The sequence below is a fragment of the Procambarus clarkii genome, chromosome 3, assembly GCF_040958095.1.
Source record: "Procambarus clarkii isolate CNS0578487 chromosome 3, FALCON_Pclarkii_2.0, whole genome shotgun sequence".
Classification (NCBI taxonomy): domain Eukaryota; kingdom Metazoa; phylum Arthropoda; class Malacostraca; order Decapoda; family Cambaridae; genus Procambarus; species Procambarus clarkii.
The window spans coordinates 19503442-19530393 of record NC_091152.1 but is presented as its reverse complement, the minus strand read 5'-3'; the positions used below and the strand labels follow the sequence as shown (position 1 = coordinate 19530393).

General features: G+C 40.0%; 1 protein-coding gene across 1 annotated transcript in view; it reads right to left on the bottom strand.

Moving 5' to 3' along the window:
• LOC123760856 (serine-rich adhesin for platelets) overlaps positions 1 to 26952 on the bottom strand; it is a 312965-nt gene that overhangs the window by 88012 nt on the left and 198001 nt on the right. Inside the window, 4 exon segments of the mRNA XM_069329888.1 lie at positions 2789 to 2989; positions 8436 to 8573; positions 15357 to 15540; positions 16067 to 16158. Of these exon segments, the coding sequence (XP_069185989.1) occupies positions 2789 to 2989; positions 8436 to 8573; positions 15357 to 15540; positions 16067 to 16158 (615 nt within the window).

The window sequence follows — 26952 nt, the reverse complement described above, 5'->3', positions numbered from 1 at the left end:
ATCAATGAGGCCACCTGATCACCGTACAGATGGTGATAAACTCGAGTAAAAAATACCAAACGCAAAGACTCGAGAAGAGAAACCAGTCCCGTAACGGACAGGGCAGATCTTTTGAAAGAGCCGGAGCCGCGGAAAAACCTCCAGGTTCAGACACCGGGCAAGCAGCGCCTGAAACCACGGCTGGGCCGGCCACCACAGGGCCAAGAGGACTACTCGTCTCTGGTAAGTTTGCAAGCGAGCCAGGACCTGGAGCAACAGCTGAACTGGGGGGAAGAGGTACAGGAACCTACACCTCAAGTAGTCCTGCCGAAAAGCGTCAATCCCGACAGCCTCGTGGTCAGGGAAGGGTGCCATATATACTGGAAGACGCCTCAATCACGCCGACGCAAAGAGGTTCACCTCCAAGCGCCTGAACAACTGGCAGAGCCAACTGAATGAGTCGGCATTGACTGTCCATTCCGTGGATAGGGGAACGAACCAGGACAGGTCATCTGCTAGGACGCTGGACACCCCCTGGATGTGAACCGCCAGGAGAGCCAAACCCCGAGAACTCGGCAAATGAGTCACCCAAAACGACCAACCCTAAAGAGACAAGGACCACATCAAATCCCCTCGGTTCAGGCAATGAACCACTGGTTCATTGCCTGAACTGGGGGATTGCCATTTCATTGCCATTCATTTCGTTCATTGCCATTCGGACTGGGGAACAGTCCGAATGGAGCCGGATCGTCGATCCACAGGCGACCCGAACCCTCCAAAGCACAAACTACACTGCCGCCCACTCCCGCACTGTGCTGTGGAGCCGACGGAAGGACGGACCCCACCACCCCTGGCCGGCCTGGTGAGCACTGGTTACAAAGCTCCAGCCGAGAGACGACGCATCCGTGAACACATTGAGCCTGTGGGAGCTTCCTGTACAGTCGCACAGACCTTAATGATGTCACATCGAACTTTCTCCATGTCCCCACAGTCAAAGTAAGTTGTTATTGTTGTTGTTATTATTTTTTTTTAAATGTACATGTTCAGGGATGGGTTTTTAACAATTTACAAAGAAAAAAAATTGGGGGAACACTTTATTTTTGGCGCACCACCGGAATGTCAAAATAAATGTGGTGCAGCACGGAGCTTAAACAGGAAGAAATTTAATAAATTCTGACATTCATCTATTTAAGAAATTTAGCTTCTGTCAGCAAAGCATGAAATAACTGAGCAAATTTACATTTGTCTGTAATTACTAGGAGTGTATAGTATAAGGACGGGTTTTATGCATACCCTTAATTTAAATATATAATTCAGCAATGATATTGTATTATTAAATGTTAACAAAATTAACACTTTTGCACTCTTGTAATGCCCTTGGCGTCCATAATTTTTCTCTCGAGTCCGAGTTGGTGACGCGAGTGATGTCTACATTTTAAAATATTTGTTAAAAATTTAAATTTTATCCAATCAATCTGGGAGTGGTTTTAAAATGAGCGCCTTTAGAGTGCGCACAATTTGATACCCAAATGAAAGATGTAACACGAAAATTTACGTCAGAACACTGGAAAGATTATAAATACTTTTTGGTCCAAATTTTAAATATTTGGTAAAATTCTATTTATTGTGCTAGTATTATGGGACTAGTTTTAAAATGTGCACCTTTAGATTGGTAACAATTTGACACTAAAATGAACGATGTAACAAGAAAATTGATGTCAGACCACTGGAAAGATATGGGAGAAAGGGAGCCGGTCGGCCGAGCGGACAGCACGCTGGACTTGTGATCCTGTGGTCCCGGGTTCGATCCCAGGCGCCTGCGAGAAACAATGGGCAGAGTTTCTTTCACCCTATGCCCCTGTTACTTAGCAGTAAAATAGGTACCTGGGTGTTAGTCAGCTGTCACGGGCTGCTTCCTGGGGGTGGAGGCCTGGTCGAGGACCGGGCCGCGGGGACACTAAAAAGCCCCGAAATCATCTCAAGATAACCTCAAGATATAAATAATTTTGTTATGATGAGCATACAAAATTTAAAATATTTGTTAAAATTCCATTTATTGCGCTATTATTAAGAGACTAGTTTTAAAATACGCGCCTTTATATTGCGAACAATTTGATACCAAAACGAAAGACGTAACGCGAAAATTAATGTTATCAAACTGAACCAGTATACACATTAGGTTGCGGGTGTGCCAATTGGTGCTCATTCACGGGTAACTTTAGGCTTTGCTAAGGGAAGTCACGCCGGGCTTTTGGACAATATATGCATATACACCTGCAGGGAATTTAATTGCGAACACAATGATACCAAAACGAATGATGTAGCACGAGAATTAAGGTGAGAAAACTGAAACGAGTATACACATTTTTCCTGATTTTGTGCGCTCCCGGGTAACTTTTACAGACTTTAGGCTTTGCTGTGGGGAGTCACGGTGGGCTTTTGGACATTATATGAATATACACCTGTAGGGAATTCTATTGCGAACACAATGATACCAAAACGATGTAGCATGAAAATTAAGGTGAGAAAACTGAAACGAGTATACAGTACACATTTCAGTGTCGCCGCAAACTCGACCGCACCACCAGGAGTAGTTCGTGCATACGCGCAGAACGCAGGCCCGGGGCGTGAAAGTGTTAACAAACTAGATCCAGGATATCCAGGATTCCTAACGAGAACAAATGGAAAACCTGCCGACCAACATATACTTTTGTAACTAATCCGACCCAAAAGGTTAGTTACAAATCAAAGGAATAACTAGTTCATCTCAGTAAAATATGCAAATGCACAACACTTCCATAAACATTACCTGTCTATTTCTTGTGAGTGATGTTGGTAAACTCAAGAAGTTAGTAGGATTTGTTGGTGGTGGCGGTGGGCAGCGATGACGATGAGAGCAAGGCAGAGTCTGTCGCGTCCCAGCAGGTCCCACCAGGGTAGACAGTGCAGCATTCTGTCGTCTTAAATCTTGTACCTGGTGAGCTAACTTGATACACTGCTCCTGATGACTCTGTTAAATATCATTAGTCCATGAGCAATATTGTCTTCATTTCATCCTCATTAAAATAATGTTGAATATATTGAAATGGTCGTTTCAGGGTGGTACGTCAGAAGCATCTAAGACTGCACTGGAACTTCAGGGGACCCAACATAATATCAGGTTCCTGAGATTGACTTGGCCTACCAGGAGCAACTACTGTACTAATATCTTGCCCACCCCCTTACTCAGATGGAGGAGCATGGGAGAATCCCTGAGCAACCTTCTACCAGTTAACAGTCCACAACAATGAAAACATCACAAAACATCCAAAACCTACCTGAAAAAAAGACTAGTAAAGTTAAACAGCCCAACCAATGATGACCAAACCACACAAAAGAAGATGGTTAAGAGGGTTGCTGATGTAGAGTACGTCCCTTCCTCATTTATTAAGAAAATGTGTGCAGTATGGGAAGAATTGCAAAGTTTTGCTGAAAAGTGTCACCCAAATCAAGCTGTAGCAGGCCATTGTATTAACCTTTTTAATGATAATGCGATGTCTCACTTCAGACAAGTGTTACAATGTAGGGAAAAACAAGTGTCGCTAGACAGGTTTTTAGTGGGATAATCAAGCAGTGAGCCACAAGCAGATGATCGTGGTGGTATGCAGGCAAAACGTGCCAGAGAGTGTACCCCAAGAGAAGTTATCACTGCCTCATGTTATAATGGAAGGGGACTCCCCTTCCAAACACTACCACCTCTCCTCCCCACCGTCTTCCATACGCCAACACAAGTCATCAGTAAAGGTAAGTAATAACTTGTACATATTTTAGTACTGAAGATTTGGGTGAATTGGGTACAAAATTTACTTTGAAGTTCATTTTTTGTGGAGTCTGGAACAAATTAATTTAATTTACATTATTTTTTTATGGGGAAATTCGCTTCAGTTTACAAATATTCGGCTTTCGAGCCGTCTCTGGGAACGGATTAAATTCGTAAGCTGAGGTACCCCTGTATTGGCGGGGCATCCCCCTCTCCACTTCTTCTACTCTAAGTTCTCTAGATGATTACTGAGTTAAGTACCCCTTGATTTTAGTGCCCCCCTTCTGTTCTGAGAGTAACCTTGTCTGTGTACCCCTTATCTTGAGATGATATCTATCTTGAGGTCATAACCTGGAGATCCATGTAAGTAGATCCAGGTACAGGCCAGAGAACACGTGTCTGATATATTTATTTAGGTTAAGTTAAATTGTCCCTTAACCACTGAACTGTGCAGTGCCATATGGCACTTTTAGGTATAGGGAGCGATTCAAAACTCCCACGAGTACACAGGGCTCACATCCTGTGCCTCAGGACTTCATGAAACAGATGCGATCTTGAAAAAAAAAATCGTCATCATCGTGCTGGCTGGGAGCGTCTTAGTACCGAGTGATCGACCAAGATTGGTGCATGAAGGAGCAACGCAAAGCACCACTGTGCAGCTAGGGGTCACAGCACTACTTAGTAATGAGGAATAAAATAGGTAACAAATTATTTTGTGTTGATAGTTGATTTGATTTGATACTCAAATATTATTATAATATCATCATCATTATTATAATGTTAATATTGTAATAATATATAATTATTATTTTAATATTATAATAATATATATTAGAATCTTTACATATTATTATAATATAATTATTATATATTATTACATTAATATTTTAATAATAATAATGATGATATAATATTTGAGTTGTGTGTAGTAGTAGTCCCTGGAGGACTCTCAGTCTGCAGGGCCCTCTACCAGCCTGCTGCAGGAGTAGTAGTACCAGGGACAGTCCTTCAGGTCCTCGTCCTCGTGCATGAGCCTTTGGCGCGCTACAACCAACTGCTCCAGGTAGATGGGACTCGACAGCCTGGAATGGCAGAGCATCTAGGGACAGGAAAACCAAGATCTCAAACATCCACTGCCTCGCGGCCATACCCACTTTTGGCACGGGCTTCGGGAGTCAACTTCGAGGAAAAATCCAGAGTTGAGCCCCCTAAGGCAGTTCGTTGTTGACTTCAACCTCGTTTTGGCAGCTCCGGCGACGGTGCTGGAACCAAGCGTATTGGCTTTTGCCTTTCCACTGAAAAATTTCAGTAACATGGAGAGGGGGAACCTGATGCAAGGGTAACAGCTTCTCCTCCATATCGACCTACACAGGCTTTGCGCCCTGAAGAGGATATTGCAGCTTCGACAACCAGAGCGCAATTCCTTAGTCTCCCGAAACTGCAGGATGATAGTGTCATACTGCTACTGATAGTGTCATAGGTGATCCTGACTGTGATAAAGACTATGTACAACATTCAGATATCAGTGAATACAATGCTAGTTATGATATTCACAGCATGAGGTAAAGACACAGCACCCAGCCATTGTTTCCTGCATCTACGCATCATGAAACGACCTTATGTTCATTCACAATAAAAACCCTATTGAAATGGATTCACATTCAGGATTGTGTCAAGAATTTAATAAGTTTGTGATAAGAATGTGGTAATAACAGTGTTTTGTAGCTAGTCAAAGTGAGACGTGTAGAATAATGGAGGCATTGTCTTGCATCGTGTCACTGCTGGTGTCCTCTGCTCGTATCATGTGGCTCCATGCTGTGTTTTGATTTCATCACCATACCCACCAGAACTGTTTATTAGTTTGTTAGGGTGCATATAAATGTTGATAGTGATATATAACGTAATAACAGCAAGAACACTGTTTGGTTGATCTATGAATATAATATACGTGTCACCATACACCATACCACACCGTTTGTTACACTATCACAGTTGGTTATAGTTCAAATTTGTTTTTATTCTGATTTGAAAATCTGAAATTTTCAATATTTAATTTTAAAATTAATTTATACCCTATAAATGGAATTAGGTTCTCGAAACATGAAAAAAAAAACATTTAAAAACATTTTAAATATAAGGAGAGTTGAACACTGATTTTATTTACAGTACTTTGATTGTTGGAATTACCTTAATGGATATAATAATTATTGAATGGTTTAATTAATGGAGAATTAGTCAGTAAAATGTGACAATGTAAGCCTTTCCATGTCAGAATTAATAACTGCACTGATTGATAATTATTACTGAATGTATTAATGCTCAACCATTCATACATACTATAATGCTAGAGTCATCTTTGATAATGGTGCCAATTGTTAAGTAGTTTATTTCATGAACATGTGCATTCCACATTAACCCTTAAACCACGAATATTGGGGGCTCGGAAGCAAAAAATATTTGAATTATGTAAAAATAACTTTAAAATTTTAAACAAATCTCCAACTTATTGGCTTCAGTGTCATGAAACTTTCATAAAAATATTTTCAGAAATTGATTTCAGACGAATTTTTAAAAAATATGAACATTTTGTTAAGGATGTTGGGGAGCCGGTCGGCCGAGCGGACAGCACGCTGGACTTGTGATCCTGTGGTCCTGGGTTCGATCCCAGGCGCCGGCGAGAAACAATGAGCAGAGTTTCTTTCACCCTATGCCCCTGTTACCTAGCAGTAAAATAGGTACCTGGGTGTTAGTCAGCTGTCACGGGCTGCTTCCTGGGGGTGGAGACCTGGTCGAGGACCGGGCCGCGGGGACACTAAAAAGCCCCGAAATCATCTCAAGATAACCTCAAGATAAGGAGAACAGCTCCTATTAACTGGAACCGAGTGATAATGCTGTAATAGAGAGATACAAGCACCTGTCCGACGCACAAAGAAGAATAGTAGTCGTAAGAAGTGCCCACAAAGTGGATATGCAGCTGGTGCCTTTATACCATTGCTGAGTAATACATAATAACACAAATAATAATGAATAACTATGTTATTATGCTCTATTTTGTTATATATCATACAAATACATTGTCCAATGGTAATTCCTGTTACTTTCATCAATGTCCCCCAAACAAAATTTTTAAGGGATTTTTTTTTTTTTAAGATTTTAGTTTTTTTCTCCTTTGTTTATTATGTGATTTTGTTGTAACCTTTACATCCTGAAAACGCCTGTGTTTCCCTAACTATGTGAAGATAGAATGGAATGGGTCAACAAATAAATCAGTCACAACTCGCAGAACTTGGAACTTTGAATTTTTTTGGCTGATTATTTTCTCAGATTTCAAACTCTTATTTTGTTTGTCTCTTTAGGTTGTTTTGATTAGGGACCATATTAAGGCTTTTTCACTTATATAAAGTATACCCTAAATATATCTCCTAAATCATTATAATTATCCCTATATTTTGTGTTTTGGGGGGGTTATTTTTTCTTGGCATCAACACATATTGACCTACAACTTTCACATATTCGAGTATGAATGCCAAACAATGTTTACTAAAACATACAATTAAGTTAACGAATTAAAACTACCTTTATTCATTGCTGATAACTTCAATTTCAATTATCTCTGAAACTAAGAGTTTCAACTTCTAAAATTCCAGTTTTTGATCGATTCTCCCTATTTTGGCATTGTGTGCTCAGCTGTCTGTTAAACAAGCCCTTCAAAATAGATTTTTCATATACTTTATACATTTGGAGTTATAATTTTGGGGGGTCTAAATTTGCCGCATTATTTCAAATGCCATATTTACGATTTTTTACAGTAAACTATACTGAAAACCTATATTCTAATTTGATGAAAATGAAAATCATAATGTTATTCTGAGAGAATAACAACACCAAATGAACAAATGGTGATAGTTCATATTCGTTTATTCCGATTTGAAAATCTGAAGTTTTCAATATTCAATTTTAAAATTAATTATGATTCTTTTGTTTTTCAAGTTACATTGTGATCATTTAGAGAACGTTGAAGCTTTTGCCTAGTTGATTATGCACAAAAAATTAGAAAGTGTTTGTGCAAGTTTTTAAAAACTTGAGTAATGTCAAATCGTACATGTATGTTTTGTGCGGTTTAAGGGTTAATATTCCATATTTCTATGAGCAATCTGCTATGTCCACCTTCAATGTAAATAGTATGGCTCTCATTCTTCTTGGCCTTGGAACACTACAACCAACATACTCAATCACAATTAAGTTCCTTTTACTAAAAAAAAGAATCAATCGCTCCTGGATGCCACAGTGATCTTGAGTTGGAACACAGAAGTTGACTGAGGAAATGCAAGATGCCCACCACACACTGCCACCACCATCACAATGCCTTCTGTTGTCAGTTGTCACGCGTAAGAGTCATCATAAGTAAGATCATGTTAAGTCAGAGCCCTATTATAATATATTACATTTATCACACACAGAGATCACACTAACGTGATGCATCAAATGAACAAATCCACAAGGGCCGTGACGAGGATTCGAACCAGCGTCCAGGTTCAACCCTTTTAACCCTGTCGTAGCTCAGTCGATTAAGGCAGTGTCTGGGATGCTCCTGGACGCAGGTTCGAATCCTCGTCACGGCCCTTGTGGATTTGTTCACATTACATTTATGTTTCACCTTCTGGGAAAGGAGTGCCTGGACGACTTGAGTGGCAACACGATCGAGACAAACTTCATACTGGCGCTGCTGTGCACGAGCTTCATTCTGAAGCTTCTTGTTGGCTTGCTCCAAGGTGTGACACCGCTCAGCCAACATCTGCACAACAGAGTCATTACTAATATAGGCCTCCTTCTTGGGGTGGCACTCTTCAACCTGTGCAAAAATAAAATGGCTGAAGATATTTCGCTTAATATATTTTTTGACATCAGCCCAATACAGATAACTAATATTGACACACAGTCTTATACAGCATTAATTACAATAACTAATCTTGCAATTGCAATAACTATTCAAGTCCTATGTCTGTAGTTTATGCCAAATAAAGGTACAATAAAATTTAAGAAAGATAATCATCAAAATGCTCAACAGGTTAAGAATTTTATATTCTTACAATTAGCTGGTCTAATTATAGCAGGTGCCGGTGTTAGTCACTGACGACTGACTCAAGCTCACACAATCACACACTATACAAAATAAGTCTGAGAAAAGTTGGGTGTCAGTAAAGGCAAGTGTTAAAATTTAATGCTTTAAAACGTGCATGCCACGACAACAGAGTCTACTAACATACATGAATGTATGCATGTATATGTGTATTTACTATTTGAATTTACTATTTGTGTCTGCAGATCGAGCTGTTAGCTCTTGGACCCTGCCTTTCTAACCAATCTATTTTTCCTCTATTATATCTACTACATGTATATCTTTCTAACACACACACACACACACACACAATGGGCCCAAATGAGCCACAGAGATATTAGAAAGAACTTTTTTGGTGTCAGAGTGGTTGACAAATGGAATGCATTAGGAAATGATGTGGTGGAGGCTGACTCCATACACAGTTTCAAGTGCAGATATGATAGAGCCCAATAGGCTCAGGAACCTGTACACCTGTTGATTGACGGTTAAGAGGCGGGACCAAAGAGCCAGAGCTCAACCCCTGCAAGCACAATTAGGCGAGTACACACACACACACACACACACTAGGGAGCCTGGTAGCCTGGTGGATAGCGCGCAGGACTCATAATTCTGTGGCGCAGGTTCGATTTCCGCACCAGGCAGAAACAAATGGGCAAAGTTTCTTTCACCCTGAATGCCCCTGTTACCTAGCAGTAAATAGGTACCTTGGAGTTAGTCAGCTGTCACAGGCTGCTTCCTGGGGTGTGTGTGTGTGTGTGTGGTGTGGAGAAAAAAAATAGTAGTTAGTAAAACAGTTGATTGACAGTCAAGAGGCGGGCCGAAAGAGCAAAGCTCAACCCCCGTAAACACAACTAGGTGAATACAGTTAGCATTCCACTTCACCTGATCTTTCAGGCATCCCTGTGTACAGGAGTCATAGAAGACGTGTGGAAAAAGGCTAACATAGTTCCAATCTACAAAAGTGGCAGCAGGGAAGACCCCCTCAAATATAGACCTGTATCATTGACAAGTGTAATAGTGAAAATATTGGAAAAATAATAAAAAATAAATGGGTAGAACACCTGGAGAGAAATTATATAATATCAGACAGACAGTATGATTTTCGATCTGGAAGATCCTGTGTATCGAATTTACTCAGTTTCTATGATCGAGCCACAGAGATTTTACAAGAAAGAGATGGTTGGGTTGACTGCATCTATCTGGACCTAAAAAAGGCTTTCGACAGAGTTCCACTTAAGAGGTTGTTCTGGAAACTGGAAAATATTGAAGGGGTGACAGGTAAGCTTCTAACATGGATGAAAAATTTTCTGACTGAGAAAATGAGGGCAGTGATCAGAGGCAATGTATCGGACTGGAGAAATGTCACAAGTGGAGTACCACAGGGTTCAGTTCTTGCACCAGTGATGTTTATTGTCTACATAAATGATCTACCAGTTGGTATACAGAATTATATGAACATGTTTGCTGATGATGCTAAGATAATAGGAAGGATAAAGAAACTTAGATGATTGTCATGCCCTTCAAGAAGACTTGGACAAAATAAGTACAGTGGAACCCTCGAATAACGAATTTAATCCGTTCCGGCGCCATGATCGTCATGTGAAACGGACGTCATACAAAACGAATATCCCCATTGACAATAATGGAAATCAAAGTAATCCGTTCTACCACCGAAAAACATCAATATGATATTCGATGTTTTAAATAATGGAGCAGCCTACCTTACATACACTGAATAAACCTTTATGACACTTTTCTTTCTTCAACTTTGTTCAATTTTTTTTTTTATTTGTCTTATACCAAAAGGTTCGTTCGGTGTTTGGCAGGAAGGCTGCTCCATGTTTCTTAAATAAAAAAAATGAAAATAAAAAAAAAAAAATAAAAAATTTTGAAAAACAGAACAAATGTCAAAAAGGTTCATTCAGTGGTCGGCAGGTAGGCTGCTCCATGTTTCTTAAATAAAAAAAAAAAAAAAAAAAAAATTGGTTGAAACAATTTGGAAAACAGGTGATATGATCACTACGTACATAACAGTACTGTAACAGGAATTGATAAAATAGATAGAGAAGATTTCCTGAGACCTGGAACTTCAAGAACAAGAGGTCATGGATTTAAACTAACTAAACAAAGCTGCCGAAGAAATATAAGAAAATTCACTTTCACAAACAGAGTGGTAGACGGTGAGAACAAGTTAGGTGATAAGGTGGTGGAGGCCAAAACCATCAGTTGTTTCAAACAAACTCTAAATGTAGAGCGCTCATATGGACATTGCTCCCTGAGCCTCGCTTCAGGGAGCCGACGGGGCGTCCCTCAGAAAAAATATTAAGTTTAAGTATTTGAAATTTTGGAATATTTGAAAATCTGTAAGGGTTTAGAATAATGTATTCTAGATTTATGAGGTTCCACTGTATTACCACAAGCATGCATACATACACGGATACATAGATACACAAATACATACCTACATATGTGTAGGTATATGTATTTACCTATATATATATATATATATATATATATATACCTACATATTCATTCATTCTGTATATACATACTGCCAACCACATATTTTCCAGTGACAGGTTACTCAGATTCCCAAGTTCCTCATTTTTAGTTTAACCAAATAAAATTGCTCGGACGATTTATGAGACATATGTTAATAATTCATAGAACAATTATCCAACATAGTTCATTTGGATGCCTGTGTTACAGGTGCTTTACCTTCTAAGGAAACAAACACCTCCCAACGGGGCAACATGCTTGAGCCTGTGAGTAACGTGTTGTTGCTCTAACCACATTACATCGAGGATAACCTCGGAGCTGTTGGCAATGTTGCAACTGGCGACATTGTAACCAGAGGTAGTTTAGGAAAACGTTTTGACAGGGTTAGGGACTGGGCATCCGACCCTGGCTCCTTGTAAAATGGTGCGCCTAGGCACCCTCTGGCACCCGTGTCCAGAGGGTGCCTAGGAGACACCCTAGGGTGGACACCTAGGGTGTAGTTCCATGGTCTAAGTTTCCATTTAATCCATTTTAGGGTCCAGGTTATCTTGAGATGATTTCGGGGCTTTTTAGTGTCCCCGCGGCCCGGTCCTCGACCAGGCCTCTACCCCCCAGGAAGCAGCCCGTGACAGCTGACTAACACCCAGGTACCTATTTTATTGCTAGGTAACAGGGGCATAGGGTGAAAGAAACTCTGCCCATTGTTTCTCGCCGGCGCCTGGGATCGAACCCAGGACCACAGGATCACAAGTCCAGAGTGCTGCCCGCTCGACCGCCCGGCTCCCAAAGCCAAAGTAAGGGTAGATATATAATTTTTGTTATATTTTCTATACTTTTGAATGCCCAATAATGACAATTATATTTAATCTTTTCTACGACACAAAACAAAGTGCTTTTTAATAACAATTGATTGAGATAATGGCTTTATGAAACAGTTACATTAATGTATAAACTTTCAACACACTTAAGTATACAAACAGGTAATACACCCCTTAACCTTATATTCCTGCACTTGGATGTTGGTCAACTTTATCAATTCCTGTTACTCCCCAAAAATTAAATAGTCCATCAAGTGATGAGTCAGAGGGGGTCAATTTGTTCACAAACGTGCATTGGATTGTAGGAACATTGAACATTAACTCAATGATACTCATTTGTGTGATAATGATGCATGTGCCAAATAAACATTCATGTTTGTTTACATCTTAATAAACAGCAAATAAAAAGATTAGTTATAACATGCCATGTCAGTTATATTGCATGATACATAACATGGAAATTGATGTAGTAATTCCATATCAGAAAAAATGAGAGAATCCAAAGATATTGGAATATCAATATAAATCTAAGTTCAATAAAATAAATGACTGTAAAGTGATTTCATTCTGCTGGGAGAGTGTCAACAACCCAGGGAAGAGTGCTGGGGTAAGTCAATACCCCAGGGTTACCTTGAGGTTACCTTGAGATGGTTTCGGGGCTTAGCGTCCCTGCAGCTCGGTAGTCGACCAGGCCTCCTCGTTGCTGGACTGGTCAACCAGGCTGTTGGACGCAGCTGCTCGCATCCTGAAGTATGAGTCACAGCCTGGTTAATCAGGTATCCTTTGGAGGTGCTTATCCAGTTCTCTCTTGAACACTGTGAGGGGTCGGCCAGTTATGCCCCTTATGTGTAGTGGAAGCGTGTTGAACAGTCTCGGGCCTCTGATGTTGATAGTTCTCTCTTGAACACTGTGAGGGGTCGGCCAGTTATGTTCCTTATGTGTAGTGGAAGCGTGTTGAACAGTCTCGGGCCTCTGATGCTGATTGTTCTCTCTTGAACACTGTGCAACCCGTTCTCGCAAATTTAATAAGTCAATATTGACTTATTAAATATGTGCATAGGTGACATACTTAACATAATAGATACCCTTAAAAAGATTCATAGAAAACACCGACCTTACCTAACCTACTTAGTATGTTAAGATAAGCATCTTATTGCTTCGTAATTACAATTATTACCTAACCTATAATAGGTACAGGTTAAGTAATAATTGTAATTACGAAGCAATAAGATGCTTATCTTAAGATACTAACAAGGTTAGGTAAGGTCGGTGTTTTCTATGAATCTTTTTAAGGGTATCTATTATGTTTAGTATATCACCTATGCACGTAGTTAATAAGTCAATATTGACTTTACGAATTTGCGAGAACGGGTTGCACTGTGAGGGGTCGGCCAGTTATGTCCCTTATGTGTAGTGGAAGCGTGTTGAACAGTCTCGGGCCTCTGATGTTGATAGTTCTCTCTTGAACACTGTGAGGGGTCGGCCAGTTATGCCCCTTATGTGTAGTGGAAGCGTGTTGAACAGTCTCTGGCCTCTGATGTTGATAGTTCTCTCTTAAACACTGTGAGGGGTCTGCCAGTTATGCCCCTTATGTGTAGTGGAAGCGTGTTGAACAGTCTCTGGCCTCTGATGTTGATAGTTCTCTCTTGAACACTGCGAGGGGTCGGCCAGTTATGCCCCTTATGTGTAGTGGAAGCGTGTTGAACAGTCTCGGGCCTCTGATGTTGATAGTTCTCTCTCAGAGTACCTATTGCACCTCTACTTTTCAACGGGGGTATTCTGCACATCCTGCCATGTCTTCTGGTCTCATGTGATGTTATTTCTGTGTGCAGGTTTGGGACCAGTCCCTCTACTATTTTCCATGTGAATTATGATGTATCTCTCCCACCTGCGCTCAAGAGAATACAGATTTAGGCCTTTTAGTCGGTCCCAATAGTTTAGATATTTTACCGAGTGGATTCTAGCAAGGTAGAGTGCTAGGGTAAGTCAATACCCCAGGGTAGGGTGCTTGGGTGAGTAAACATTGGGGTACAGTTCTGGGGTGAGTAAACACCCCAGGGTACTAGCAAAGCTTGGACACCCTAGAGTACTAACGTAGGGTTAAAAAGAGGATCAGCCCTTCTCATACTGAAGTCTCGGTCCAGAGGTGTCCTGAAAGTGAGTGGTTGGCTGTACATACATGCATATACAAATACATACAGAAAAATTCTCATTCAAATGCAGATATCCCTAGAAAACTATGACTTCTAAGTATACGTCAAAATAACATTGTAAACCAAACATCCTCTACGAGAAATTTCCAAGTCCACATTAATTAATGAACATCAATAACAGCACAACAAGCTATACAAAGAGAATATTACTATACCTGAAGATTTTAAATTTGTGAAGAAATATGTTAGTGCTACATCATAGAAAGGGGCAATATTATTAATAGGGAATAACATGAGTTAGTAACATTAACTTTGCTTGCATATATTAATGTACACTCCCTCTTTCACTATAATGTACAGTGTTACTCTTTGTAGGGTAGTAGCAGTCCTATCAAAGAGGCATCAACTAGGTTTGACATTAACTTCTCAAATACTTCAATCATTATAAGAAGTTATAACCCACACATTCTGGCAGGCCAAGAATCTCGTAATGGGTTTTACTTACAATCTCAGTAGCATTCTTAAGTTACTCATATTTAAAGAGATTACAAACATTTTTTTTTGTTATATATACAAGAGTTCTTACATTCTTGTACATTCACTAGCACACATAACGTTTCAGGCAAGTCCTTAATCCTAATATGCCCCAGAATACGACCCGCCAAATCGTTTAACAATCAGGTGCCCATTTTATTGTTGGGTAAACAGAGGCTACAGTTAAGGATTGGTGCGCACTAAATCCTCCCCGGCCAGGATACGAACCCAGAAAAAAGCGCTCGCAAAATGCCAGGCGAGTGTCTTACCACTACACCACAAGGACTGCAACATTAAATTGAAAAGATATAGGAATCTACTTGTTTAATAACCTAATGCAAGTTAATGTCTCCAAGCGTTACCCGATTCACTCTTCTACTTGTTTAATAACCCGTTTCATTTTTCTTGAGTCTCATAATTACTATCTTAATACTAGAGAAAACACTATAAATAACCTTGGTGTGGGGAAGTGGCGGGTCCTCTGCTAGAGTTGTGTTGCACTGGTCAAGTGCAGCAATAGTTGCCTGGTACTGTTGCAGCTTGCTAATGTATGCCTCTTCCTGAGCCTCAATTTCTGCTTTTTGTTGCTCCTCCGCCATCCGCCGCTCTGCCACCAGCACCTGAACTTGCTCCTCGAGCCTGCACAAAAATTTATGCGGTTAATTTATGGCATAACTATAAAAATAAAAATTTAATAAAGAACTACATCACATACATGTAAAAAAAAAAACAGCGTTGAATGTAATAAAACGCCATTTTCTGGGCGAGCCCCGGAGGCTCCGTGGAGCTTATCGGGCTAATGTATGTTATATTAGACCGGGACATTCGCTATGGAGTTCAGACCTACTGGGGACCATGAGCCAGAACCTGGCCCCTTCAGAGAGGTTGCACGGAGCAATGGCCCTGGAAAACCCCCCTGTGGTTGGGGTCTTCTTTATCTGCCATCGGCTGGGGTTAGGCACCCAGAAAGGTAGGAATTACAAAACCGCCAGTAGTTTCAAAGGGTTATATGACAAGAGTACTGGGAAGACGAGACACCATGAGTGTAGCTCTCATCCTGTAACTACATTTAGGTAATTACCATTGGGATCGACAGAAAAATGGCTAAGAAGCATACCAAAACCTTAAGAGAATATCTAATAAAATAATAACAAACATTACTTACAAAGAAAACTCATGCTGGAGATTGGCGAGTCTCTGTTTTACCTCCTCATTCTCTTGACGCAACATTTCCACTTGCTGCCCATTAGAGCCTCTCTGAAAAATAAAGTTTAATTTGAGTGTGGCCACTAATATATATATTATATTATTATTATTATTATTATTATTATTATTATTATTATACATACACACACACACACAAGCAGAAAGGCCCTAGTATGGGTGAAGAACTACCTAACAGGAAGGAGCCAGAGGGTAATGGTAAGGGGCGAGAAGTCGGACTGGCGAACAGTAACAAGTGGAGTACCTCAAGGATCGGTGCTGGGACCAATCCTCTTTCTAATTTACGTAAATGATATGTTTACAGGAGTGGAATCATACATGTCAATGTTTGCGGATGACGCAAAATTAATGAGAAGAGTTGTGACAGACGAGGATTGTAGGATCCTCCAAGAGGACTTAAACAGGTTGCAGAGATGGTCAGGGAAATGGCTACTGGAGTTTAATACCAGTAAATGTAAAGTTATGGAAATGGGATCAGGTGATAGGAGACCAAAGGGACAGTACACAATGAAGAGGAACAGCCTACCTGTAACGATTCGAGAAAGAGACCTGGGAGTGGATGTGACACCTAATCTAACTCCTGAGGCACACATAAATAGGATAACGACAGCAGCGTACTCTACACTAGCGAAAATTAGAACTTCATTCAGAAACCTAAATGAGGAGGCTTTTAGGGCGCTTTACACTGCCTACGTGAGACCCGTCTTAGAGTATGCCGCGCCATCATGGAGCCCCCACCTGAAGAAACACACAAAGAAACTGGAGAAGGTCCAGAGGTTTGCGACGAGGCTTGTCCCAGAGTTACGAGGGATGGGATATGAAGAGCGTCTGCAGGAACTGAACCTTACGACACTAGAGAAAAGAAGGGAGAGAGGAGATATGATAGGGACATATAAAATACTCAGGGGAATTGACAAAGTGGAAATAGATGAAATGTTCACATGTAATAATAACAGAACGAGGGGACATGGGTGGAAACTGGAAACTCAGATGAGTCACAGAGATGTTAGGAAGTTTTCTTTTAGCGTGAGAGTAGTGGAAAAATGGAATGCACTTGGGGAACAGGTTGTGGAAGCAAATACTATTCATACTTTTAAAACTAGGTACTGTATGATAGGGAAATGGGACAGGAGTCATTGCTGTAAACAACCGATTGCTGGAAAGGCGGGATCCAAGAGTCAATGCTCGATCCTGCAGACACAAATAGGTGAGTACAACTAGGTGAGTACACACACACACACACACACACACACACACACACACACACACACACACACACACACACACACACACACACACACACGAGAAACAACTACACGGCAGTGAGGAGAGAGGCAGAAAGAAATTTTGAAAAAGGGATTGCGGACAAATGTAAAACAGAACCAGGTCTATTCTATAAATTCATAAACAACAAATTGCAGGTAAAGGATAATATTCAGAGGTTGAAAATGGGAAATAGATTCACGGAAGATGAAAAGGAAATGTGTGAAACACTAAACGAAAAGTTCCAAAGTGTGTTTGTACAAAATGAAATCTTTAGGGAACCAGATACAATAAGAATTCCAGAGAACAACATAGAACACATAGAGGTGTCTAGAGACGAAGTGGAAAAAATGCTCAAGGAGCTCGGTAAGAACAAAGCAGCTGGCCCAGATGGCGTTTCACCATGGGTTCTGAGAGAATGTGCATCTGAGCTCAGCATTCCACTTCACCTGATCTTTCAGGCATCCCTGTGTACAGGAATCGTAGCAGACGGGTGGAAACAGGCTAACATAGTTCCAATCTACAAAAGTGGCAGCAGGGAAGACCCCCTCAATTATAGACCTGTATCATTAACAAGTGTAATAGTGAAAGTATTGGAAAAACTAATCAAAACTAAATGGGTAGAACACCTAGAGAGAAATGATATAATATCAGACAGACAGTATGGTTTTCGATCTGGAAGATCCTGTGTATCGAATTTACTCAGTTTCTATGATCGAGCCACAGAGATATTACAGGAAAGAGATGGTTGGGTTGACTGCATCTATCTGGACCTAAAAAAGGCTTTCGACAGAGTTCCACAGGGGTGACAGGTAAGCTTCTATCATGGATGAAAAATTTTCTGACTGATAGAAAAATGAGGGCAGTAATCAGAGGCAATGTATCAGAATGGAGAAATGTCACAAGTGGAGTACCACAGGGTTCAGTTCTTGCACCAGTGATGTTTATTGTGTACATAAATGATCTACCAGTTGGTATACAGAATTATATGAACATGTTTGCTGATGATGCTAAGATAATAGGAAGGATAAGAAATTTAGATGACTGTCATGCCCTTCAAAAAGACCTGGACAAAATAAGTATATGGAGCACCACTTGGCAAATGGAATTTAATGTTAATAAATGTCATGTTATGGAATGTGGAATAGGAGAACATAGACCCCACACAACCTATATATTATGTGAGAAATCTTTAAAGAATTCTGATAAAGAAAGAGATCTAGGAGTGGTTCTAGATAGAAAACTATCACCTGAGGACCACATAAAGAATATTGTGCAAGGAGCCTATGCTATGCTTTCTAACTTCAGAATTGCATTTAAATACATGGATGGCGATATACTAAAGAAATTGTTCATGACTTTTGTTAGGCCAAAGCTAGAATATGCAGCTGTTGTGTGGTGCCCATATCTTAAGAAGCACATCAACAAACTGGAAAAGGTGCAAAGACATGCTACTAAGTGGCTCCCAGAACTGAAGGGCAAGAGCTACGAGGAGAGGTTAGAAGCATTAAATATGCCAAAACTAGAAGACAGAAGAAAAAGAGGTGATATGATCACTACATACAAAATAGTAACAGGAATTGACAAAATCGACAGGGAAGACTTCCTGAGACCTGGAACTTCAAGAACAAGAGGTCATAGATTTAAACTAGCTAAACACAGATGCCGAAGAAATATAAGAAAATTCACCTTCGCAAATAGAGTGGTAGACGGTTGGAACAAGTTAAGTGAGAAGGTGGTGGAGGCCAAGACCGTCAGTAGTTTCAAAGCGTTATATGACAAAGAGTGCTGGGAAGACGGGACACCACGAGCGTAGCTCTCATCCTGTAACTACACTTAGGTAATTACACACACACACACACACGGTTTTCGATCTGGAAGATCCTGTGTATCGAATTTACTCAGTTTCTATGATCGAGCCACAGAGATATTACAGGAAAGAGATGGTTGGGTTGACTGCATCTATCTGGACCTAAAAAAGGCTTTCGACAGAGTTCCACATAAGAGGTTGTTCTGGAAACTGGAAAATATTGGAGGGGTGACAGGTAAGCTTCTATCATGGATGAAAAATTTTCTGACTGATAGAAAAATGAGGGCAGTAATCAGAGGCAATGTATCAGAATGGAGAAATGTCACAAGTGGAGTACCACAGGGTTCAGTTCTTGCACCAGTGATGTTTATTGTGTACATAAATGATCTACCAGTTGGTATACAGAATTATATGAACATGTTTGCTGATGATGCTAAGATAATAGGAAGGATAAGAAATTTAGATGACTGTCATGCCCTTCAAAAAGACCTGGACAAAATAAGTATATGGAGCACTACTTGGCAAATGGAATTTAATGTTAATAAATGTCATGTTATGGAATGTGGAATAGGAGAACATAGACCCCACACAACCTATATATTATGTGAGAAATCTTTAAAGAATTCTGATAAAGAAAGAGATCTAGGAGTGGTTCTAGATAGAAAACTATCACCTGAGGACCACATAAAGAATATTGTGCAAGGAGCCTATGCTATGCTTTCTAACTTCAGAATTGCATTTAAATACATGGATGGCGATATACTAAAGAAATTGTTCATGACTTTTGTTAGGCCAAAGCTAGAATATGCAGCTGTTGTGTGGTGCCCATATCTTAAGAAGCACATCAACAAACTGGAAAAGGTGCAAAGACATGCTACTAAGTGGCTCCCAGAACTGAAGGGCAAGAGCTACGAGGAGAGGTTAGAAGCATTAAATATGCCAAAACTAGAAGACAGAAGAAAAAGAGGTGATATGATCACTACATACAAAATAGTAACAGGAATTGATAAAATCGACAGGGAAGACTTCCTGAGACCTGGAATTTCAAGAACAAGAGGTCATAGATTTAAACTAGCTAAACACAGATGCCGAAGAAATATAAGAAAATTCACCTTCGCAAATAGAGTGGTAGACGGTTGGAACAAGTTAAGTGAGAAGGTGGTGGAGGCCAAGACCGTCAGTAGTTTCAAAGCGTTATATGACAAAGAGTGCTGGGAAGACGGGACACCACGAGCGTAGCTCTCATCCTGTAACTACACTTAGGTAATTACACTTAGGTAATTACACACACACACACACACACACACACAGTGGTACTTTGGAATACCAGTGTCCCTGTATATGAGTTCTTTGGAATACGAGCAGGATTTGCTCGGAAAATTTACATCGGAATACGAGGGTTGCCTCAGAAGGCAAGGGTGTCGATACGTGTACAGGCCGACCTGGCGCGTGGTGGCACGGCGATTGGCCCTCAGTTTACCAGTGCCTCGCGCCCAGTGACTATCCCACCTGAATTCTTCACCAGGATTTTCAGTGTTTTGTTGGATTTTTGGCCATTTGACCATAAAAGTTGTTATTATATATCTCACTATGGGTCCCAAGGAAGCCAGTGGTAAGGATCAAGGCAAGAAAGCGCATGTGAGGATGACAATAGAGGAAAAACAAGAGATCATTTGGAAACATGAAAATGGTACAGGTGTTGTTGAACTCTGTAGGCAGTACAACAAAGCCACGTCAATGATATGCACTATATAGTACTTAGCAAGAAAAAGGACATAATGAGTGCTAAAGTGGCAAAAGGTGTAAGAACAATCACGAAACAAAGACCACAAATACTTGAGGAAGTGGAAAAGTTGTTATTAATTTGGATACACAACAAGGAGTTAGCAGGTGATAGTGTTTCAGAGGCCATCATTTGTGAAAACGCCAGGGTATTGCATGAAGACCTTGTAAAGAAAACCCCCTAGAACGAGTGAAGATACGATAGACTTTAAGGCATGCAGGGGATAGTTTGAAAAATTTAGAAAAAGAAGTAATATCCATAGTGTTGCGAGGCATGGGGAGGCTGCCAGCTCAAACCAGCGGCTGAAAGATTTATTGAAGAATTTAAAAGAGTTTGCAGAGGCTGATTAATACCTACTGCAGCAAGTTTTTAATTGTGACGAACCAAGACTGTTCTGGAAAAGATTGCCTAAGAGGACATAAATTACCAAGGAGGAAAAATCATTGCCCGGACACAAGCCTATGAAAGATAGGTTTACGCTTGTGCTGTATTCAAATGCGAGTGACAATTTGAAAATTTAACCCTTACTTATGTATCATTCTGAAAATCCAAGGGTTTTCAAACAGTATAAAGTGCAGAAAACCCAAATGTGTGTGATGTGGAGGGCTAATAAAAGGGCATGGGTGACTAGGATTTTTTTTCGGAGTGGGTGAATGAAGTGGTGTGCCCTACCATAGAAAAATATCTGCAGGAGAGACATTTGCCACTCAAGGCCCTGGTTCTCCTCGACAATGCTCCTGCTCATCCTCCAGGCTTGGAAGATGAATTGTTGCACAGATACAGTAAGTTTCTCACAATAAAGTTCCTTCCTCCTAACACCACTCCTCTAGTTCAGCCAATGGACCAGAAAATCATAGCGAACTTTAAGAAACTTTATGAAAGGGCACTTTTCCGGAAATGTTTTGAAGTGACTGAAGCCACAAAACTCATTCTCAAAGAGTTCTGGAAACACCATTTTAACATTTGTAGTGCTTTAAAACTCGTTGACAAAGCCTGGCAAGAAGTGACTCAAAGAACCCTGATCTCTGGCTGGAGAAAATTGTGGCCTGAATGTGTGACAGAACTAGACTTTGAGGAGTTTGAGCCTGTAAATGATGTGCCTATTGTTGAGGAAATTGTTACTCTGGGCCGGCAAATGGGCTTGGAATTGGATGGTGGTGATGTGGAGGAGTTGGTGGAAGAACACAACGAAGAACTGACCACCGAAGAACTCCTAGCCCTTCAACAGGAACAGCAAGACGACACAGCTGAGGATGTTTCTCCGGTGGAGGAGGATGAGGAAGCAGTGAATGTCCCTTCCACAATCATTAAGAAGTGGTGTCAGATGTGGGAAGAAATGCCAACTTTTTTTTAAACGACTCACCCAGGGAAAGCTGTAGTAGGCTATTGCATTAATCTTTCAATGACAATGTGATGCATCACTACAGAAACATCTAGCGAAGAAGGGAAAAACAGTCATCAATGGACCGCTTTGTTGTGAGAAAATCGAGCAGTGAGCCACAACCAGGACCTAGTGGTACTCAGATAAAACATGCCAGAGAATGCACCCCAGAGAGGTCCTCACTGCCTGATGTTATAATGGAAGGGGACTTCCCTTCCAAACAGTAACACCTCTCCTCCTCCCCCCCTCCTCACCATCTTCCATATGCCAACAGCAGTCATCAGCAAGGATAAGTAATATCTTGAACATAGTTTTGTAGTGTAGATTTAGATGAATTATGTAAAAAATTTAGTTTGAAGTGAGGTTTTTGGGTAGGCAGGAACGGATTAATTCATTTCCCATTATTTCTTATGGGGAAATTAGCTTTGGTTTACGAGTTTTCGGATTACGAGCTGTCTCCAGGAACGGCTTAAACTCTTAAACCAAGGTACCCCTGTATATGCATGCATGCATGCATGTATTAAATAAATAAAATAAATAAAATAAATAAAATAAATAAAATAAATAAAATAAATAAAATAAAATTAATAAAATTAATAAAATTAATATATATCTATCTATATATATATATATATATATATATCTATCTATATATATATATATATATATATATATATATATATATATATATATATATTATATATATATATATATATATATATATATATATATATATATCTATCTATATATATATATATATATATATATATATATATATATATATATATATATATTATATATATATATATATATATATATATATATATATATATATATATATATATATATATATATATATATATATATATATATATATATATATATATATATATATATATGGGGGGATACATAAGGGATAAACATAGGGGCTGCAGAAGGCTTATTGGCCCATACGAGGCATCTCCTATCTAAACACAAAGATTAATCCAGTGTAATTGGCCTGTTATGTTGGACATTGTCTTCTGTGTTGGCATCGATATGTTCTTGTCTTGTCCTTACTCTCATAGTGGGTAGAGTAAATAGTTCCGTGATTTGGGTGTTCATGGTAGGTCGCTCTATTCTTATGTGAATTGCCATTGAATTGAATTGAATTCGCAATTCACATAAGAATAGAGCGACCTACCATGAACACCCAAATCACGGAACTATTTACTCTACCCACCATGAGAGTAAGGACAAGACAAGAACATATCGATGCCAACACAGAAGACAATGTCCAACATAACAGGCCAATTACACTGGATTAATCTTTGTGTTTAGATAGGAGATGCCTCGTATGGGCCAATAAGCCTTCTGCAGCCCCTATGTTTATCCCTTATGTATCCCCCCATGTTTTCACCTTCATTGTATTATCACCTGACCTAATGCGGGTATAAAATCAACTAATATATATATATATATATGTGTGTGTATATCACGAAAATAAACACGTGATTAAGAATGTGACAATGTCAGACCACGGAGGAAAAATGAAACAGGAAATTTCCTTAAGTACTTTCGTATATTAAATACATTATAATATATATATATTATTAAATATGACCGAAAAAGTAAGATTAATAATTCTAACACGAATTTTCTCAATCTTTCGTACATTTCGTTTCACTGTTGGAGGTAAATCAAAAATCAATTCTCCAAAATTCATTTTTATTTCTAGTCTGACGCGACACGAGCGCGTTTCGTAAAACTTATTACATTTTCAAAGACTTTAGTTCACAAATACACAACTGAATAGAACTTACGCATCTCCGATTTTATATCTACATTTGAGTGAGGTGGAAGGGGTGATGTGGCATTAACACAAGACAGAACAAGATGTGGTATTAATAGGGTATTAATTTCATCAACACAAGACAGAACAAGAGTATTAATAGGGTATTAATTTCATCAACACAAGACAGAACACGAAACAATGGATATTGAATAGAAGTGTTTGTAGAAAGCCTATTGGTCCATATTTCTTGATGCTTCTATATTGGAGCGGAGTCTTGAGGTGGGTAGAATATAGTTGTGCAATAATTGGCTGTTGATTGCTGGTGTTGACTTCTTGATGTGTAGTGCCTCGCAAACGTCAAGCCGCCTGCTATCGCTGTATCTATCGATGATTTCTGTGTTGTTTACTAGGATTTCTCTGGCGATGGTTTGGTTGTGGGAAGAGATTATATGTTCCTTAATGGAGCCCTGTTGCTTATGCATCGTTAAACGCCTAGAAAGAGATGTTGTTGTCTTGCCTATATACTGGGTTTTTTGGAGCTTACAGTCCCCAAGAGGGCATATGAAAGCATAGACGACGTTAGTCTCTTTTAAAGCGTTCTGTTTTGTGTCTGGAGAGTTTCTCATGAGTAGGCTGGCCGTTTTTCTGGTTTTATAGTAAATCGTCAGTTGTATCCTCTGATTTTTGTCTGTAGGGATAACGTTTCTATTAACAATATCTTTCAGGACCCTTTCCTCTGTTTTATGAGCTGTGGAAAAGAAGTTCCTGTAAAATAGTCTAATAGGGGGTATAGGTGTTGTGTTAGTTGTCTCTTCAGAGGTTGCATGGCTTTTCACTTTCCTTCTTATGATGTCTTCGACGAAACCATTGGAGAAGCCGTTATTGACTAGGACCTGCCTTACCCTACAGAGTTCTTCGTCGACTTGCTTCCATTCTGAGCTGTGGCTGAGAGCACGGTCGACATATGCGTTAACAACACTCCTCTTGTACCTGTCTGGGCAGTCGCTGTTGGCATTTAGGCACATTCCTATGTTTGTTTCCTTAGTGTAGACTGCAGTGTGGAAACCTCCGCCCTTTTCCATGACTGTTACATCTAGAAAGGGCAGCTTCCCATCCTTTTCCATCTCGTAAGTGAAACGCAGCACGGAACTCTGCTCAAATGCCTCCTTCAGCTCCTGCAGATGTCTGACATCAGGTACCTGTGTAAAAATGTCGTCAACATACCTGCAGTATATGGCCGGTTTCAAGTTCATGTCGACTAAGACTTTTTGCTCGATGGTACCCATGTAGAAGTTTGCAAACAGGACACCTAGGGGAGAACCCATGGCGACCCCATCTACTTGCTTATACATGTGCCCATCCGGGCTCAAGAAGGGTGCCTCTTTAGTACAAGCTTGGAGTAGTTTCCTCAGAATATTTTCTGGTATGTCAAGAGGAGTACAGGCTGGATCACGATACACTCTGTCGGCTATCATTCCGATTGTCTCGTCCACAGGTACGTTGGTAAACAGCGATTCTACGTCCAACAAGGCTCTTATCCCTGTGGCCCGTGTGCCCCGCAGTAAGTCAACAAATTCCTTTGGAGACTTCAGGCTGAAGGCGCAAGGAACATAAGGAGTCAGCAGGCCGATGAGTCGCTTCGCCAGTCTGTACGTGGGTGTGGGTATCTGGCTAATGATTGGCCGAAGTGGGTTTCCAGGCTTGTGCGTCTTGACATTTCCATACGCATATCCAGGTTTATATTCCCCAATGATCTTTGGCAGGTGGAGTCCGGATTTCTTGGCGTTCACAGTTTCGATCAGTTTGTTGACCTTTGCTTTTAATTCGGCTGTAGTGTCCTTCGTTACCCTTTGGAACTTAGTTTGGTCAGAGAGTATGATGTTCATTTTCGCCAGATATTCATCTTTTTTAAGAATGACATATATTGGCGACTTGTCACCTCTCCTGACAACTATCTCCTTGTTCTCACGAAGGCTTTTAGCTGCCGCTTTAAGCTCGGGGGACAGTATGGTGCTTCTGTAGTTGCCTCGATTCTTTCCTCCTCCTGCAATAAGTTCTGCTTGTAAGGTATCTTTGGTAGTGACCTTCTTTTGTGTCTCGAGGTCGAATATGTCGTCCAACAGAATTTCCAACTCTACTTTCCGGGCCATCTCACTCGGTCTGGACATAACATGACAGTTTATGCCCAGATTTAGGAGAGTGACTTGGTCCTCAGTGAGGTTAATTCCTGCAAGGTTCAGGAAGCCATCTCTTGGTCGTGGAATTGCCATAGGTCCTCCATATAATGTTGTTAGTTTCTTGATAATCCTTGTTTCAGTGCTGAGGTGATGTTGGTCTGTGAGGATGTCGAGGTGTTGTTCAATGCGGGTACGGATACTATCGTCGATGTTGCTATTTCTCCACCTAACCTTTCTTTATAGATTAGGTTAGGTCAGGTAGCCTAAAACGTTAGGTTAGGTTAGGTTAGGTAGTCGAAAAACAATTAATTCATGAAAACTTGGCTTATTAGGCAAATCGGGCCTTGCATAGTAGGCTGAGAAGTGCGTTCTGGCTACTAGGTACGACATTATATATATATATATATATATATATATATATATATATATATATATATATATATATATATATATATATATATATATATATATATATATATATATATATATATATTATACACACACACACAGTATATATATATATTCAGAAAACTATGAAGTACAGGGACATAAAATGTTGTTACAGATTCATGTCAATAGGCTTATTTAAATGTATATACAGTAAAAAGAAATACTGAAGAAATTGCCAAGCTCCTTCAG